This window comes from Chelmon rostratus, chromosome 3 (assembly GCF_017976325.1).
Source record: "Chelmon rostratus isolate fCheRos1 chromosome 3, fCheRos1.pri, whole genome shotgun sequence".
Classification (NCBI taxonomy): Eukaryota; Metazoa; Chordata; class Actinopteri; order Chaetodontiformes; family Chaetodontidae; genus Chelmon; species Chelmon rostratus.
In genome coordinates, this window is record NC_055660.1 from 23,417,516 (window position 1) to 23,435,679 (window position 18,164).

Genomic DNA, 18,164 nt, shown 5'->3' on the forward strand with positions numbered 1-18,164 from the left:
ACTCCTCTGCACACATGCACACTTCGCAGCCAGCAGTCGTCCCTCCCTGCTTCGTCCTAGTAAATAAGGCATACAGACAGAGATAGGGCAGAGAGTGAAAAACATGAGATAAGTGTATCAGTGAAATGACCATATGACAATGCGCGGCCCTCTCTTTCACCTTGGAATGTGTGGATTCGTTCATTCGTTCCTACAAAAGATACATTTTCATATCTTCTCCTCAGCTGGTCACCATTTATTCCCGAATTTCCTCGGGTCTTTGTAGATACGGCGTCTGTCGGCGCCGTGTTGGGTGGTGGAATAAATCACATGGCTGGAAGTGGAGGTGCAGTGCGGAGTATGATCTCATGCAAAGCGGCGACGGCAACATAAAGAAGATGTGTTTGTTTTGGTGGAAGAAGCAGCCCCGCCTGAGCCGGCGTAACCTGAGAAACTGAAATCACTTTTATGCTGATGTGTACACTGACACAAAGGGTATTGTTTGCTTTTGATTCCACTTTTCTTTCCCCATAAATGCAGATTTTATTGTGATGGAGGATCAAAGTGAAAATAGCTCATCTACTCTCATCAAGAAGTTAGATGGAAAAAAAAACACCGGACTGAGCTGTTTTGTTGCAGGAAACAACTCTTGTCAAGATCAATGAAGGAGTCAGATTTAATATCCAACAGTCTTTGTGTGCCTGTGTTTGAATCTCGATATTAAAAGCACATTTAATATATACATTTATAAGCCAAAAACTGCCTCGATTCACTTTTGCTCATCCACTTTTACTTTTCTAATCGTCTTTGGCTTTCTCCCTCATTTCACTGTGACCCACTAAGTGGTTTACGGGGCCAAAGACAATGTAGAGCTGAGTAAAAAGAAATTTCTCTCTTCTGACTGATTCAACGTTTCATACTTTTGCTGCTATTCCAATATTAATTCTGTTATCTCTGAATCAATCATAATTAGTCTTGCTGCTTGCCGACCAGCCTGGCCTGAATGCAGTATGAGGACCAGGACCTGGGGAGGAATAATTTGGATAAGACATATTTCTACTGCCCTCAAGTGGTCAGTAGGGGAACTTCAATAAAAGTACAAATAGAGTTACTTGTATTAGACCTTACTGACACCATCAGTAACCTACAGCGCAGCTGGACAAGGGGCCTCTATGAAAACTGATGCCATGATAGCAAACAGCTAATAAGTTTCCAGACTGCAACGGTCAGTCTCTCGCTTTTCTGTGGTAATGGATGGGATGTTTGCACAAGGACCTCGGTGTCAACTGCAAAATGCTTTCTCCCTGCCAGGACTTCGCAGCACCGAATTGCTTTGCTCAAGCTCCATCACCATCACACTGGGAAAGAACACCAAGTGACCAAATCATTTCGCAGAACTCCCATTTTTCAGCCCGAGCCGCAAACAGAACCGCTGGAGGCGATGGAGATTTTGTCTCAGAGGTTAGCGAGCAGAGCAAAAATCAATGTGGATGGAGCTGCGCTGTTTCAGCGCCGGAGGGGCACAGAACAAAATGTGTCCCGTTCACTTCACAATTTGGAAAAATGGAATGGAACTGCTCCCATTGACAGTGACTCTTTTTTTTTTTTTTTTTTTTTTACCACAATAATAACAAAAACACTGAACTTCAGTAGTTCACTCATTCTGCTGTGTAATTGCAGCATAACCACTGTTGGCGGGAAAAATCAAAAGGAGCTCTGAGACAAAAAAATAACAAATAACAAAACTAAAGGCAAAAGAAAGTCCTTCCTGTTGTGAAATTCAATGCTGTAATGCACATTTGCAGGGTTTTTTGTTTTATTTGACAAGGTTTTGAGCTATTCACCTTTTAATGTGAACTGTTTTAGTTAGTCCCTCCCTGCTGCGGGAAACGAAGAAAGGAAGACATGCTGTTATTATTGGACTTTTAAATGTTTTGGGAGGCACACACAGGAAGCCAGTCTGCATTGATTTGGGGAGTCGCACCATAGGACAACTGAGCTTAACATGGAGCAAAAGTTTAAGTATTTAAATGTACTGCTTGCATGCAACAGTTGTTTCACCAGCACCACCAATAAACAAACATTGCATAGTTAAAACCTGCTCATGCACTCATTCAACAGTTGTTTCAATGGTTTCTTTTGTCCTGCAAACTGCCAAATTTGATGATTTGCACGTCATTGATCTGCCAAATCAGTGTTTATAGGCAATTTTGTTCACATCTATTATATTTTGTTGTTGTCACACATTTAAAAGGTGAACATCTCAGAAATAGTGGCAAGTCAACTCAGAACGATCTGCCAGGCAACATAGCACATCGGTTAAGTTGGAAAATGTGTTTTTTGTGACTCTTGAACCCCTTTTTTGCTCAACCATCTCACATTCTGTGCTATTTGAAAATATTAAAACCAGAAATGTGTCATCATGTGTTCAGAAATACAATGTTTTCAGTCTGACGCGAAGCCCCCACAAAGATGCTCGCTCACCCCCTCTGCCTCTGGCTCTCTCTGTCAAAGTGGGCCAAACAGCAGACTTTTTGTTTCGGTATTAATGTATTCTATTTGTTTGGAGAGCTGCACATCTCCTCGTCTCCTCCACAGCGGTGCCTTAAACCCTTCAGGGATGTCTCAGGGATCCAGCTGACATATGGTGGAGACCGGAGAGCCGTGGAGGCTGCCAGGCTGCGAACCCCGATCCCCACATGTGCGGTAGCATATTGTCTTCAAACAGACTCTGACACTGTGGCACAAACACTGACGGAAGCCTCTCAGAGGGCGCTTCCAACTTCACGCTTCCCTCCTCGAGCTCTCAGTGCTACTTACGGCGATGCTACTTCTCTACTTATCTCGTGGAGCCAGAACGGATTTGAAGTGTGTTAAAGCTCTATTACCTAATGTAGGCTAGTTAATAACGGAACAACATTCACGCACTGCAGGTGAGGTTACATGAATGCTTCACTGAGAAAAAGCTGCTGTTCGACCAGCTTCTCTAACTCAGCGCTACCTCTCATTCAGCATCTCTTTCATCTGTTCAATCATTAGCATGCAAACAAAAACCCCTCAATCTACCAGCATGACAACATGCAGAGTTAGGTCATCGCAACTTTCTCCCCAATCCACCAATCAGCAATCTCTTCCAAAGTCATCTTTACAACTCAGATGTAAGATGTCAGATGTAATCTCTGCAGTATAAAAACGTTTTGCTGTCCCTAAAGCCTTGTCCAGGGCCTTCGCTAAAGCCTTGTCCAGGGTTGCCACTAAAGCCTGGTCCAAGGCCATCGTTAAAGCCTGGTCCAGGGCCGCCGTTAAAGCCTGGTCCAAGGCCGTCGTTAAAGCCTGGTCCAGGGCCGCCACTAAAGCCTGGTCCAAGGCCGTCGTTAAGGCCTGGTCCAAGACCGTCACTGAAGTTGTGTCGTCCATGTTTTGTCTCATAATTGGGTTCTTGGTAAAAAGGCAACAAAATATTCTAATAACACATGGTTAGTGTTTTATTGCCTAATTATTGTATTTATACACTTAATATATTTAAATCAGACTACTTTTATGTCACTTGTTGGATTACCTCAGTTTTTGAAGGTCCTGGCTGGACTACCCACTAAGTCGCTTTGGTCTCAGGTTTGTGAGAAATGGTGTTCATTCAGGCAAATGTTAAATCAGCAAAGATACCAGATCACTTTTTAAAAATGTTTACCATCATTATCTGGATATATAGAATGAACCACACCAAATACTGAAGGCTGGTGTTATTCTGTCGGGCTGGACTTGAAGTAATTTGTGTTATGAAAACTCATTGGGTTTTCTTACCTCTAACAGTAAATCCTGATTCACTTCAGCTTTACGTTAACTTCTGGTTTAAAGTGGAATTTCGTTCACTGCCACAAGTATTCTGAATACGCAAAGTAAAATAATGTAGACATTCTGACACTCTCTACATACCTTCTCGACTTCTTTGGTAATTACAAACATTCCTTTTTGATATTTCCAACTTCAATTTTTGGCATTTTATACTTTATTTTAAGGTCAGTAAGAACATACGAATCTTGAGGAGATGTAAGAAATCAAACAATATTGCTTTTTATCCCCTTGAAAGGATATGTAAATGATGCTATCCAAAGCTCAACAGAAATTAGGTTTTTAAAAGCAGATTTCCACAAATTTCTCCCCAGGGGAGCATCTTTACCCTGGAGTCTGACAGAAAGTGCTCTTTCAGATATTGATTTTTAAGGTATTTTTGCTTTACAAGGAAGTTCAAAGTGGAGAAAAAGACAGCAGAGAGTCAAGAGAGGGGGTGTTTGAGACTTTTAAGCTTCCTGGCAGATTTTGAAACTCACTCAGAACCTGTGGCCAAACCAGGTAAGATGCACCCTGGGAGAATTTGCCCTTGAATGCTAAAATCCTCTTTGATACTTTACAGCATCCTTCCACTTTAAGCACTTTAAGTACTATCAAACTGTTTACACACTCAAGCTTTTGGAACAATTGGTTTATTTCTTGCAGCCAAGGCGGCTGACCCCAGACAGTTTAAAGTCAAAAGGGTTCACAGCTAACGGAGCATGAAAGCCGTACTTCTGCAGCCCCTCTGAACTCACTGAGCTCGGTATGCTGGCTGGTATTCCTGATCTTTGAAACTGCAGCGGCGTAAGAGTTTGTTTTTTCTTTTACAAGGCAGCGCTTAAGTGCTGCGAACCCACAAGGGAGGCAGGCGGTCTGTGTGCTCTTAACCCACAAGGAGCACTTGGACAGAGCTGTTGCATTAGCAGGCTGTTACCTCTCCTCTTCAGTGTCTACAGCGAGGTCAGCAGCCAGACGCCAAAGAGGTTGGGGACAAGACAAAATACACATCGGACCCCAGAAAAGGTCACACTGGTGAGAGGATTTGAGGGGCTTTTTACAAGCTGGCAGCCTTGTAGCAGTGATGTGGCAGCTCCTAATAGCTGCTGGTACCACAGCAGCAACAGGGATGTGCTTATTAGAGCTTCCGTACACGGTCAGATATACAACATTTATGGATGTGGCCCGCTGAGGTGTGCGCCCCGGTCATGAGTTCCTGTAATGATTTTACTGTCTCAATAGGCGTCCACATGCTTCTCATGTACCTTTTTCCTCACCAGCTGCAGTTGGTGGGTTGACTGATTTTCCACTTCTAGTCAGAAGCTTGGCAAAGTCATAACAGGCTGGTAACAACCTGTTCTCCTCGAATCAGGTGCAGAGCTATGACCACAGACGGGACATACTGTTGGCCAATTTGAGCCTCACAAATGATATCTTGTCGGCACGAAGCCCTTGGACTATTGTCTTGTGATCGGTTGTTTCATGATGCTTTGCTAACTCCTATCATCACTTTCACTTGATGTGATTCATTTTTTCTTCCCCCATTTCCTGCTTGGGTTCTGAATATGTATCATTGTTGACAGCTGTGATCAATGATCACTTCCTTGTTTAATGAACACTGAACTCGGCTTAAAGCCAGTGCCTTTAAGCTTCGTCACCTGCTATATAGATATATAGCGATTATACATTTGAAATATGTATCTGTAGATATGTTAAAAAATTTGTTAGTGCCTCAACATGCGATTGATTAAAATGTTGCACAGCAACGGTAAATGTAAGAAAACATTGTAGCAGAAAGTGTGCAGATTCTACTTTTTACCATGTTCCTTAGTCAGCCCACATTTGCTTTCATTCATAAGTTACTTCTGTTTTCCATGACATGTAGCCCATGTATTTCTGTGGCGTGTTTTAAAGGACCGAATCACTGTTGCAGGTGGTAAGTTGTGTTTCTATCAGACAACTAAAGAATACCAGCACCCTGGTGACCTTGTCTTGTCCCAAGGACTGCTCTATTGAACCTCTGACAAAGCTGCAGTCTATTAAAAGCCATCTCTCCACAGACACCTCTTTCTATGAAATCAGTCACAGCAGACTACCAGCTTTCCCCTGGTTGTTTTTTTATTTGCAGTTCTTTACATTTTAGAAAAAGAATCCAAGGATTTTGCCTCCTGTGTGTTTCCGTCTGGCCTCTTCGTGGTCCATGATGCCAGCTGAGGTGGTCAGCACAATGTATCTGTGGAAACAAAAGTCAGCATGTTAACATACAACTCAAAAGAACCCATCACACTGCAAGTGTCACAGATAGCAATAAGACGCAAGAACAGCAGCAAAACACAATTTAAAACATTTTGGATTGTACATTTTAAGAGGTAACTGCTAAGAAAACCTTTTCTAAACTGTATGACAGGATGACTGTGTTCAGCGTAACTTAGACTGCAGCTACAACCGTCATCCTGCTCCACAGGCAAAGAACAGTGAAAACGAATCCAGGCAGGTTGGATAAACGTGTGCTCATCAGATGGAAAAGCTTTTTGAGCATGGTGGAACCAGACAAGACAAATTAAAAGTAATAAAACAAACTGGTGTGCAGCAAGATAGGCAGTATTCATCAAACCAATCACCACACAATAAGAACAGGCGATCTGATCAAATGAACAAATCTCCAGCTGAGTTTGGCAGCTGCGACAGAGGAGTGCCTGAACTGCGACTAGACAGCGTTATCGTTTGGAAGGCAAGTTAATGATGTGTGGACTCACAAATCCAAAACTGACCACTTGCAATTCAATAGTGCAGACAGTGTCTTAAATCTGCAGTCTGAACAGTCTTAGATGCCACTTCTTGTTGTCTGTTACATCTGATAAAACAAAAATACCTATAATAGCAAAGTCATAGTGGTGGAGACTTCTTACCATGGTTCCTGTAACTGTTCTTCATAGTTCAAAGAAAAAAAATTCTGCAGCTCAGCAATATCCCACATTTTTTCTTTCAATGACTAAAACAAAAACATCCATTTGATGTGTGCTCTGGGTAACAGAAGCCTGTCATCAATATTAGTAAGTGGGTTTAAAAAGGTTGGCATCTTTTACACCTCAAATCTTCTAAATAACCACCAGCTGGCATCATGTACACAATCAAGTCATGTAAATTTCCACAATTTACTAACTCACAATATCCAACCAACTTAGCAAGTCTCCTTGGTTTGAATTTTAGTCTCCTTGCATTAGTGATATAAGCAGCGCATTAAAGCCAGTCACTCTCCACAAATATGCTACTCAGGATGTCAAAGCTAGCTGTTACCATACAAGGTTACAACAAGTGTGCACAGTCAGTCAAATGCCCATCCCCAATTCACACCTACTCCCAGGCTCTTACTAGCACCTACTCTGGTTCAGTGACAGTGTCAGCCAACCACTGATCAAATTCATTAGCAATTATTTTGTTCAAGACAGCATGAACCACTGCAGAAAAGAGTCAATTCTGTCCAGTACTTAAAGCACTTCAGTTTTGTTTCTTCACTAGTTGTTTCAAACGTACAGCATATTGCACACACATTCTGAATGTGTGATATGAAAAAAATCCCCATACAGCTCATTTTATTTCCACATAATGACAAATATCAATAGACAGCACATTCTGTCAATTCAATGAATAAGGTTTATAGAAAATGACCACACAAAAATGCCTATTTGTTATTACATTTTGCATTGTATCCTCAAAGTCTTTTCATCACACAGCTCTAACTCTGAACAGGACCATTAACATGATCTTTGGATCGCTTGGATGAAAAAACCAAAACAACCAATTTTCCAAAGCAACCACACAGGAAAACCAAGCAAAAAGTAACCAGGACAGCAGGCAGGTTGGGCATGAAATCAAGCCACCACAGTGACTAAATGATCAAGTACAAGAGACGAGGACTGTCAATAAATATTCAATGAGTTTATAGTCAAATTGAAAAAAATAAAATGATCAATCCATTTATTCGAGCGAGCACCACCACCGCAGCGGAATGAACTGCATGGCGGACAGGAGTCACAAAACCAGAGTGTCTGTTGTCTAGTTACTCTCCAGTCATTATGTCTGGTGAGAATATTTCCTGAGTTAGATGTGAAAATATTCTGGCTTTTCTCCCTATTTTTGTTGCACCTCTGATGTTCTGCCTTCTGTCTTGATCCTATCCTGATTCAGTAAATTTAAGAGTTTATTTCAACAAATCCAGAGATAGTGATGATTACTGGAAAGTGAAAAGATGAGATGAAGTGTTTTACGTTAATAAAATCACTTTTTGTGAATGGAGTCTGGTGGCTTTGGCGAGAGCAATTTAACGGCTGGTTGAACAAAACAGATCTTTCTCTTTGACCAAGCAGCCTGTCTCTGTTGAGACCCTTTCCATAATGTTGTCAGACACTTAGAAAAACAATCTGAGCCTGTCAGTGGCAAGAACAAACTTATTGACCCCAGTAGTCACTTAGACACAAAAACATGGGAAAATAGGGTCCATAATCAGATCGGTTGGTACAGGACATTCAAATCTTAACATGCGGACACTTTGAAAATGTAATGTAGGCCAGATTAATACGAGCAAATGATTTAACAAAACTGTACAAGACATCATGTCTATTTCATGAAGAGCAGGTATGTAGATTTATTAGGTATGTAGTATGCCTCATATTGGTTTTCCCTCTTCTGGACATAATTCACACAGACAACGGTTTGAACCTATGCATTTCTTTTTAGAGGTAATAATCAAACATCTTTCACCCCCCACCCAATGTAAACAGCCCTACAGCACTAAAATGTCTCATCATTCCAGTTGGTTCAACACTAACCACCACCCTAAAGGTTAAGTTTGTATTTGTGATTCTCACCCAAACTGTCTTGAGGGCAGCAGGTTGTTCTGCCACTTCTCCAGGTCCTTGAGTTGGAGATCAAAACGTGGACTGATAACACCACACTGAAAGAAAGAAATACCCGGTGACTTAAACTCAGCATTCATACATAAGGCAGCAAGCGGGAACAAAAAGCTACAAGTTTATTATACAACCGACCATCTATGTTAGATTTAGTATTTGTCAGCTCAGTTATAGGACTGTTACACTTGCCAGTTTCCAAGCCAAAAAAGCAATAACTAATGTAAAATGCTGTCATACTGCCGTGTGTCCACCTAACCCAACTTTTTACTTTAAGTACCCACTTTAATAAAAGCATTGCATTTATGTCTGGAGGCATTTGGACTTCAATGAAAATGCCAAATTTCCATCTCATTCATGTTCGCCCAAATAGCAACAAAGCTAACTCCAAATATATAGTTAGTGTTTAGCGTAAATTATCTTGCAATCAGTGGTATAGCGGTAACTGCAGAGCTTGCTCAACTAACAAGATTTTACCTTGTTCAGCCTGCCTGTGAGATTGACGACAATTTTTCCGGCTCTGTGGTCATCAATGATCTCAAACTCACCAATGTAACCTGGAGGTACAAATGACAAACAACAACATTAAGTAAAACACTCACTTCAATCTATTGCTCTTTTGACCTGATGAGATAGGTGTTTCAGCTTTGATCTGTCTGAAGATGAACAGCCATTACAACTCCACAAATAACTTATTCAGCTGGATGCTGACCATGTTTCTACAAAGTACACTCTCTTTCGTCCTTAATCTCTCCCTCCATTTGCTCCAGAATAGCACATGGAGTGGACCAAAGCACCGCCACTATTTCATGGCCATATTAGCAGCATAATATTTCATAATAGCCATAGACCACTTACTAAAACAAGAGAACTAAAAGCCACTCACCGTGCTTCATCATGACGGTTAGGAAGCGCACAATAACCTTGGAGCAGGGCCTGATGAGGACCTGGCGTTTCCCACGCTTCTCAGCATTGTTGATGCTTTTCAGAGCATCCGCGAGAACGTTCATGCGCACCATGATGCCTGCAGAAACAAAGACAAATGTTAGATGTTTGGGATGATATGTGTTGGTATGAACTTGAAGAAACTAAATTGTGCCTGATTTAATATTACACTCCAGCATCACCAAAGCAGTTCATCACAGTCAGTGCTGAACAGACTACAGACAGGCGTTAACCTGTCTTCACATCACCAGATGTCCTTCATTCATCTAAAGACTTGAAAGCAGGTTTTCTTTAGAGTAGTGTCAAACATTTAACACAGGTTTAAACCGCGCATGAATTGCCTACAAAACGGAAATGGAGGTGCAAACGATTAACCTTATCTTTCCAGTTAGCACAGCCTGGCTAGCTCCCATTAAGTCACGACGGGTTCTATGGTATTAGCAACTTAGCTAACGTTAGTAAAACATGGTGAGGAAATGTTTTTCTGATACCAGCTGAATTTTACTCGCTGCAGGTAACGTTGCTTTGGCTCGAATTAAACTCAACACTTAAAACGCTGTGACTCTCACTAAAGCATGGTCCTCCTTGAGCACACAGAAAAGCTAGCTACCTAGCCTCTCCACCTACATTAGCAAAGCCTCTCGTAACATTCGTAAAGACAATGTTCAAAGCAGTGTAGACCGCCAATTAAATGTATTACACACGGACATTAACGGAGACATTACGGTTTAATTTGTTGAAATTTAAATTACACTTCTGTGGTCGCAAAGCTAACAGTCTTCAAGGCGCGTTGAACGCACCGATTCCCAGGGCCGGACAGAGAGACTAGCGGACAAGATTTGAAGCCAAAATGTTTTAGTCGTTTCACCAATCGAGGCGATAATCATCCCAAATGACTATTAGGGTTTTTCGCTTCACAATGATCACATAAGTGAAACATTTAACGTTCAGATGCTTTAGATACTTAAAAGATTGAGGGTGACAGTGTAGAAAGGCATCTTACCGGTTCTGCAATATGGCGGAAAGAGGAAGTTGAAAAAAATTGCAATGCAATATGGGAAAAAATCCAAGACACTTTCAAATCGAGATGATCCACATCACCACGAAATTTGTGTCCTGTTCATGAACTAAATCTACGCTGTGCCAACATAAAGCGACACGGACAACATTTGCATGATTGCAAACTTTTCACTAATGTAGCTTAAATTTGTTTAGCAAAGGTTTATATGACCTGGTTACTTTGATTGAATCGGAAATGTTTTATTGTGTATATTCTAATACATTTATAGTCCCCCTTCATCTCTTCCTAATAGGAGCTCTTATAGTAGACTGTATTAGGTCAAATTACAAAAATATCTGAATTTTGCAAGCGTCACTACGTGTAGGATCTTTACTAAATAGGTGTCAAATTTGAAGCAGCGCCATCCAGTGATGAGGGTGAATAATTGCATGCATTCATAGATGCAGTTGTCTTATCCAGGTCAGTGTATATCTAGTTTACTGCCAAGAAATGTTGGTGTACCCTATTACATGCAATATTGTTTGAAGTATGATAAAAAAAAAAGCCTAGATTTGTGGGTTTATTTACAACATGTGTTGCACATCATTGTTGAAATGAGCATGATCTGCACTGTCCTGTGGGTGAGAAAATAGAAGAGGCCTAGCACCATCAGAGGTTCCAGTCACTATTCAACATTTGTTGCACTCTCTAGATGTGCTAGCAGGCTTCGGGGGGCATGATGCTCCCCCACAGGATTAACGCAGTCTGCTTTTAAAAATGTGTTTCTGCTGAGCAGTGAGCAGAACATGCCTGATACACCCTCTCACTGAACCTTCTCGCATAAAGATTATGCTAAAGATGTCAAGATAATGAATACACAGAACTGGATGAACCAAAAAATGTTGTCAGAGCCAGTAAATCTCTTTATTCCCAGTTTCAACATGAGCACCAACTCAGTCTGTTACTCATTACTATCAGGTACAATTCCTGTCAAATCCTTATCGGTTGACACAGTTTTTACAGTACCTGGATGAAAATAAAACATTCATTTACAATAATGTCTGTAAATGCTTTGCAAAACTAGCATGACATTGTTAAAGAAGTATGAAGGATGAACAATGACAGATTGTAATACAGAGTCTGTATTATGTCCATTTATTTCACAGTATTGATTATTCTGACAGCTGAGCGGTGAATAACCACAGTGTTTATTCTTTTTGGGGAGTTTTTTTTTTTACTTTTATTGCAGACTTCACAAATGGGCAAACTCCTGCTGGCATACACTCAAAAATATCAATAACTAATCACACTTTTGTTTTACATGCACAACAAATCTGTATTATATACACACACACATATATGTATGTATGTGTGTATATATATATATATATATATATATATATATATATATATATATATATATATATATATATATATATATATATATATATATATATATACACACACACATACATATACATATATATGTATATGTATATGTATATATATTGATGATGTTACGTTAGCATAACATCAAGAGCTACAGACTAAAAAGTCACAATCACAATCTTTGCAATCTTTGGAACTGTGTGTGCAAAAAATATTGAGTAAGTGTGAGATCGGTTTTATTGTGTTCTCAGCAGTATCTCATTATGTAAAAGAACATTCAGGATCAGAATACTAAGAATTTGGTACATCGTGAATAATTGTGATCATAAAGTATGACTGTTAGAGTATAAATAAACTAATTAAGATGCTAACAACTACATTATACGGTGTGCAAATGTTTCTTTTTATGAGTCCTGTTCAAGCAACATGTTCGTACCGCTATTCATGAAAAGCTTTAAACTCTACTGCCATGCTCTGAAGTTGAATTTTCATGTCGAGTGAGCAGAATGAAAGGGTGTTGTAGTTGGGACAGTATGTCTGGTCATCTGCTAAAATTCAAAGCTGGTCACCCACCTCTGGTTTAGACCCAAAACTCTTTCCTCTGGTGTCCAGTAGAGGGACAACCAAACCACTCAGACACAGCGACACACCCTCCAGTCAAGTCCTCAATTTAACAGACACATGAAGCATAATGGAATGCTGCGCAGCACAAGTAACCAGATTTCTGTACTATTTCTATGGTTACATTAAAATTTCAACACATTTTTTTCCTCTTGTACGCCCTCGCATGGCTACCACTGCTATCCACTTTTACACTTAGCCACCATTGCTGACCATGCTGGCCAGAGAATCTGCGTCTCCCTGGGGATCCAGGCCCAGCCTCTGGAGGTCAAGCCCCATGGCCACAAGCATCTGGAGCAGAGTGAGCTCCTGCTGGGTGGCCTGGTCCACCAAGGCCGGGCAGGTGGGGTTGCACTGGGGCCACTGGCAGGTGTCCACCAGGTGGAAAGGACAACCTTTGGCAGGGGTTCTGTTATTGCGGGTAGCCTCCAGACTCCTGTCCCAGCAGTGCAGGGCCCGTGGCAGAGAGGTGCCTTTAACCTGGAAACTCATCCAGTTACTAGAAGAGCAACAAGACAGAGACGTTAGGGATTAGAAACAAACAGAGGCAAAGCAGAGGAAGAAGTTAGACGATGGGGTAAGTAACTTGTTTTGGCCATGTTTGGCAGATTATCTTGGTGCAGCAAGTGTAACATGACAGAACTGCCGCTGCAAAATTATATACCAATGACCTTGGACCTTCAGCTCCTCTCATAAAGAATCATCACCGTCAATAAATACACCTAACTTAGCCTGACTCTGTAAACCTGCACTGACCCATCAATGCCCATCTGTGCAGCAAAATGATGAGTGTGTTCAAGGGGTACCGAGGGGTTAGGGAAAGTGTGAAATGGTATTTGTTGACACGAAGAATGTAGAATGATGAACGTGCCGAACAAAAACAGCAGCATGAGCTCACTCAGTAGAGATGAGCACTGGTGGAGGCGAGAATAAAATGAGAGCCGGAAGGCGTAAAAGCGCTACCAGCACAGGAGTCAAATATCCATTCTTACCTTCTGGTAATGACTGTGTGGGAGAGGCAGGATGGAGCAAACACAGCCCTGAAAAACACACACAGAAGGATAAAGCCATCTAAAGGGGTTGGTTCATCTTTTTTTAAGATCACCTGGTGCTATTCGTCTAGTGTTATCATTACATGTTACTCCTCAGGTTTTTGGGAACTTACGTGACATCTGTCAGTGAGCTCTTCAGCTCCACGCCCAGGTTCTGTATGTACTGCCACTGCTCCTCGGACAGAGTCTGTCCTCCCATGTAGATGTTCTCCACCCTGAGCTGCTCCTCGTCAAACAGCCACTGCACGACAAACAGGGGGGCTACAGGGAGGACAAAGAGTTATGTTAAAGATGCTCTAATCAGCACATTTCTATTAGCAGTGGGTCAGACGACCATGTGGAAAGAGAAATGGGATGCTTAGTGATAAACCTACAGAGAACTGTCACCCTTCAGCTCTACTGAGATGTACAGCTTGTTTCAGCTCATTGTTGTGGTTTTACTGAGCAACTCTACTGTTCTGGCCCTCATCAGCATCATTTGTGGGAAAGCTCTGATAAACGCGTCGTCAATACCTGCCCAGCACCAAACTAGAGACAAGCTAGCCATCAGCTGGTGAACACGTTGGAGCTTTTACCTGCTAAGAGCCAGATATGTGAATATGAATATTAGACATACATTCATCCACCTTAGCAGCACTGTGCGAAGCTAAGGTGTGTTTCTAAGACAGTTCTACTTATTTTTGTCTTGAACTGTCTATCAACCACTTTTTCTGTTCTGGGTTTTTGATCCAAGACCATGTACTTTTTCTGCTGAAGTAAAAGCATGAAAATCAAATCATCCACACTGGAGTCCGTTCACTTTTCGGTTTCTGAGTAAATAAAAGTCTCATATTGCACCATTACTTTTGAAAAGCTTAGGTCAAATATAAAGCATGCTAATCTCATATCACAATGGACTCAGGCACCAGCCAGCACTCACAGGTCAAGGTAGAGTACAGCTTGTGGCCAAAGAAGCACTGCCACTCCTCTCCTTTCTTATAGAGCTGCCGACATCTATCAGGTACAACCCCATTCCACAGCCTGAGAGAGCAACACACACTGTCAGTACACACAAATCTACTGCTCAGTCGGTTCAACAGATCACACAATAAAGTCACATATAACAGTTTAATATAGCAAAAAAGAGATCATTTTAAGTCTATATAGGCTGACTGAAGAATGCAGGGTTTTACCTGAGTCCTATCTTGATAGCATCCTCAGGTGAGCAGGAAATCGTCTCAGGGCAATTAGGTGATCTCTGCTGCTTACTCTCTAGAAACCACCCGGAGTCCACAAGGCCTCGGACCTGAGCCTCTGCTCCGAGCTGCTCCAGCTGACTGGCCACCCTCTCAATATTCAGCAAAACACCTGTTCCACCGGCGCTGCAGGGGAGCCAAGAAAATGAAGAACTAGTTTGGCGCATATTTTCGTCAGGGGTATCAAAATGGCAGCGCATGCCAGCTAACAGCAGGGAAGTCAAAACTTAGCAGCTTTACATTCAGTCAGTGGGTCCTGTTTTAGAGCTTGGGGGTGTCCCAACAACTATGTTGCTAACCTGGGAGGAATGTTCACCATTACAGGGCAAGGCCCTTTAATAGACATTATGTCATTGTTCACAGGTGACTGTAAACATCTTTATTGTTGGCAAGAGGATGCACCCAAAATAGGGCTTCTCCTGTTCGATGTTAGTCATAGACATGATCCAGATGGAGGGATGCAGGCTCCCGTCCAAAAGATGAGGTCACATCACAACATGTGAGATAAAACAAGCTCACCTTGTGCCAGACAGCATGACAACCTTGGCCTGCTTGATTCCTTTGGGGATGAGGTCTTTGACGACCTCGCGAATGATCAGGGATCCCATGAAGGTGTACTCAGCTAACAATAAATGCACACATTAAATGATTGGGAGCACCGAACTGAACAGAAAGCCAGATTAATCATGTTTTCTAACAACCGAGGGAGGCACAGATCTGTCATTCTTATGAGGGACCTAAATGATTAAATCTTGAACGATCTGAGGAAACTCACTTGAATTTGTGCTTCTGTCTCTCTCTTTTTCTCTGCCTTGTCTTGGCCTTGGAGGAGGGGTTGGAGCAGGCCCAGTGCCACTCCATACATCACTGGAACAGTACGGGATGAATCTGCAGGAGAGGAGACAGTCACATTTGTTAGACTAAAGCTTGAGGCCATTAAGACAATGGAAATCAACCCAGGCTGCTGGCCTCTTCAGTCATACATCAGAAATTGGCAGACCTGCGTTAGCTGCTGGTCATACCAGACTAAGTAAGGCTGAAGAAGCAAAAGCCCCAGAGGAGGGAACAGAGTGAGGGTGCATTTTACTTCCCCTCTCAGTCCTGTGCAGCATTTTAGCATTTTTAACCTCATTGTTCGGTTTAACAGCCTGCACCTTTACAATAACACACACAGTGAGGATATATAAGTACTTACACAATGTTTGCATTATGCCAGTGTGGGTTTTCTTCCGCTTGAGAAGACAATATCCCAGTTCCTGTAAATCAGAGATCAGACAGATGTCCTTTTGTCTTACTAAGGATTACGTAAAACAAGCAACACATTAGGACGTATGAAGTTTATTTTAAAAGATGGCCGGCTGACCTACCTCTCTTTGTTTGGGGCCACCCTGATGAGCTCATTAGTCGAGGTATATTTTGGTACCTGGAATCACAGGTCTCTTTGCTGTGGCAGCACCAGCCACCTAAAAATAATGGAGACTAATATTAGACACGCACATCAGGGAGACCCTTGTTAGCCCATCACAGAGGCCTGTGGGGAATTCACCTGTAGCCTAGTCTGGTAATGACACTATAAATTCACTCAGAGTTGGACAAAAAAAGACCAACGATTCCTATAATTAATGTCAGCACCTGATTTGTTGATTGACTTTCATCTTGTGTGTAAAGTAGTTTCTCCTCCAAATTCATCAACAGTATGACATGTATAGGTGTGAGAGCAAAACCAACATGTCAGGCTATACCGCTCAAATAATGCACTCATACATCCTAAATCCTGTTAGAGGAAGTCACTTCGGCACGGTGAAACGCACACCTCCTCCTGCTCTCAGACACACATAAGTCGCATAAGTCAAGCTGGAGGACAATCCACATAAATTTCCCCCATCTGAAGTCTATCAAAGTGACAGGCAGCGACCAAAGAAGGAGAAAAACAGAAGATGACGGGATGAGATGACATCCCCATCAAAATTCCAATGGGGGCGTCGCGCCAAAACAAGCTGACCTTTGGGGACCAAATTAAACAGTTGGGTTTTTAAATACTCGCCTTCCAGAAATAACAGCCATCGGCGGCTTCCTCTGGACTCCTTTAGGTAAAACCTGTAGAACCACAAATAAACAGGAATGAGGAGATGGCGAAGACAAACGTATGGACACAGTGATGCTTTGCGTTGCTCTGTGTATAAGCAAACGGACAGCAAGCGGCAAAACATTGTGCAATTTAATTTCCTGCTAAGAGTTTCAGGAAAATATGAGAACATCTCACCCGGCTGCCGTTCCATCATTACATGTAACTTGGGTGTTCTTGAGGAAGTGGAGCCTCATTTCGTCTGCCTGTTGTCCAGCTGCTCGAGCTCCTGCAGCGCCTTCCCGCGCTGCTTCAGCTGTGCCCCCGGCGCCTCTAGTGCCTCCAGTGCTTCCAGGAGTCACATCAGCCACAGGGGGAGACTGGCCGGCATCGACTGCTTGGGTCCCACCAGACTTCCTGGTGGACTTGCCACTAGCTTTAGCATTACGGTTGTTCTGACAGCAGATTCCTCCGAGCAAAAGCAAGAAAGCAAGCTGGCCCAGTATCTTCATATCTGAGGCACCATGAGAAAAGGAAAGATCCATGCAATTCATCGCTAATTATTAATCAGGATTCATATATTCATAAACAAAACATGAAAAATCACTGAACAAATCATCTTCAAATCATCATTTTCTAATCTTATTGTCCATATCTTGCTGTCTAAATTAAATCCATCCATGTCTTCAGCCTGGAAATGAACTTACCTCCGTATGAAGAATCAGCTGTGGAGATTCAGAGGAAGCCCTGGGGTCAGGCAGAACTGGTGCTGCTGAGGAGAGAGTGAGAAGTTCAGAGCGCAGTGACCAGGTGTGAGAGGAGGATGCCAGTCATGAGTAGTGATGAAGCCTTGACCAGGTTTTGATGAAGCCTGCAAATCAGCGGTGAGCTTTATAGTGCCACCATATGGATCAGATTTCCTCCCATTTTCACGTGCAGCTCCAGCCAGGGCCTGAGATAAACTGCTGACGACACGCCGCAAGGGGAGGTACTGGAGGGCCAGTGGCGAGGAGAAAAGATAACACACTTGTCTCTTGAACATATTTCAAGTCTTTGCACACACCCACCAACTCGCTCTCCCATCTGACCATGCCTCAAGAACGAGCTCTCCTTCCCCCCATCGTCTCCCTTCTTCTCCCT

The 18,164-nt window shown here is 42.3% G+C and overlaps 2 protein-coding genes across 2 annotated transcripts; both read right to left on the reverse strand.

The window, feature by feature from the left end:
• Positions 1-5,907: 5,907 nt before the first annotated feature.
• On the reverse strand, positions 5,908-10,688 carry rps15a (ribosomal protein S15a). Its single transcript, XM_041933276.1, has 5 exons — positions 10,666-10,688; positions 9,604-9,741; positions 9,195-9,274; positions 8,676-8,761; positions 5,908-6,040 (listed from the first exon to the last, which is right to left on the reverse strand). The coding sequence occupies exons 2-5, from the start codon at positions 9,734-9,736 to the stop codon at positions 5,947-5,949; spliced, it is 393 nt and encodes a 130-aa protein (XP_041789210.1). The 5' UTR covers positions 9,737-9,741; positions 10,666-10,688; the 3' UTR covers positions 5,908-5,946.
• A 2,179-nt stretch (positions 10,689-12,867) lies between these two features.
• On the reverse strand, positions 12,868-17,536 carry notum2 (notum pectinacetylesterase 2). The gene is made up of 11 exons (XM_041934145.1): positions 17,223-17,536; positions 17,004-17,056; positions 16,327-16,422; positions 16,155-16,215; positions 15,735-15,847; positions 15,479-15,581; positions 14,897-15,085; positions 14,644-14,744; positions 13,838-13,985; positions 13,665-13,712; positions 12,868-13,171 (listed from the first exon to the last, which is right to left on the reverse strand). Exons 1-11 carry the CDS (start codon positions 17,534-17,536, stop codon positions 12,868-12,870), a joined length of 1,530 nt encoding a protein of 509 aa, XP_041790079.1.
• Positions 17,537-18,164: the final 628 nt, after the last annotated feature.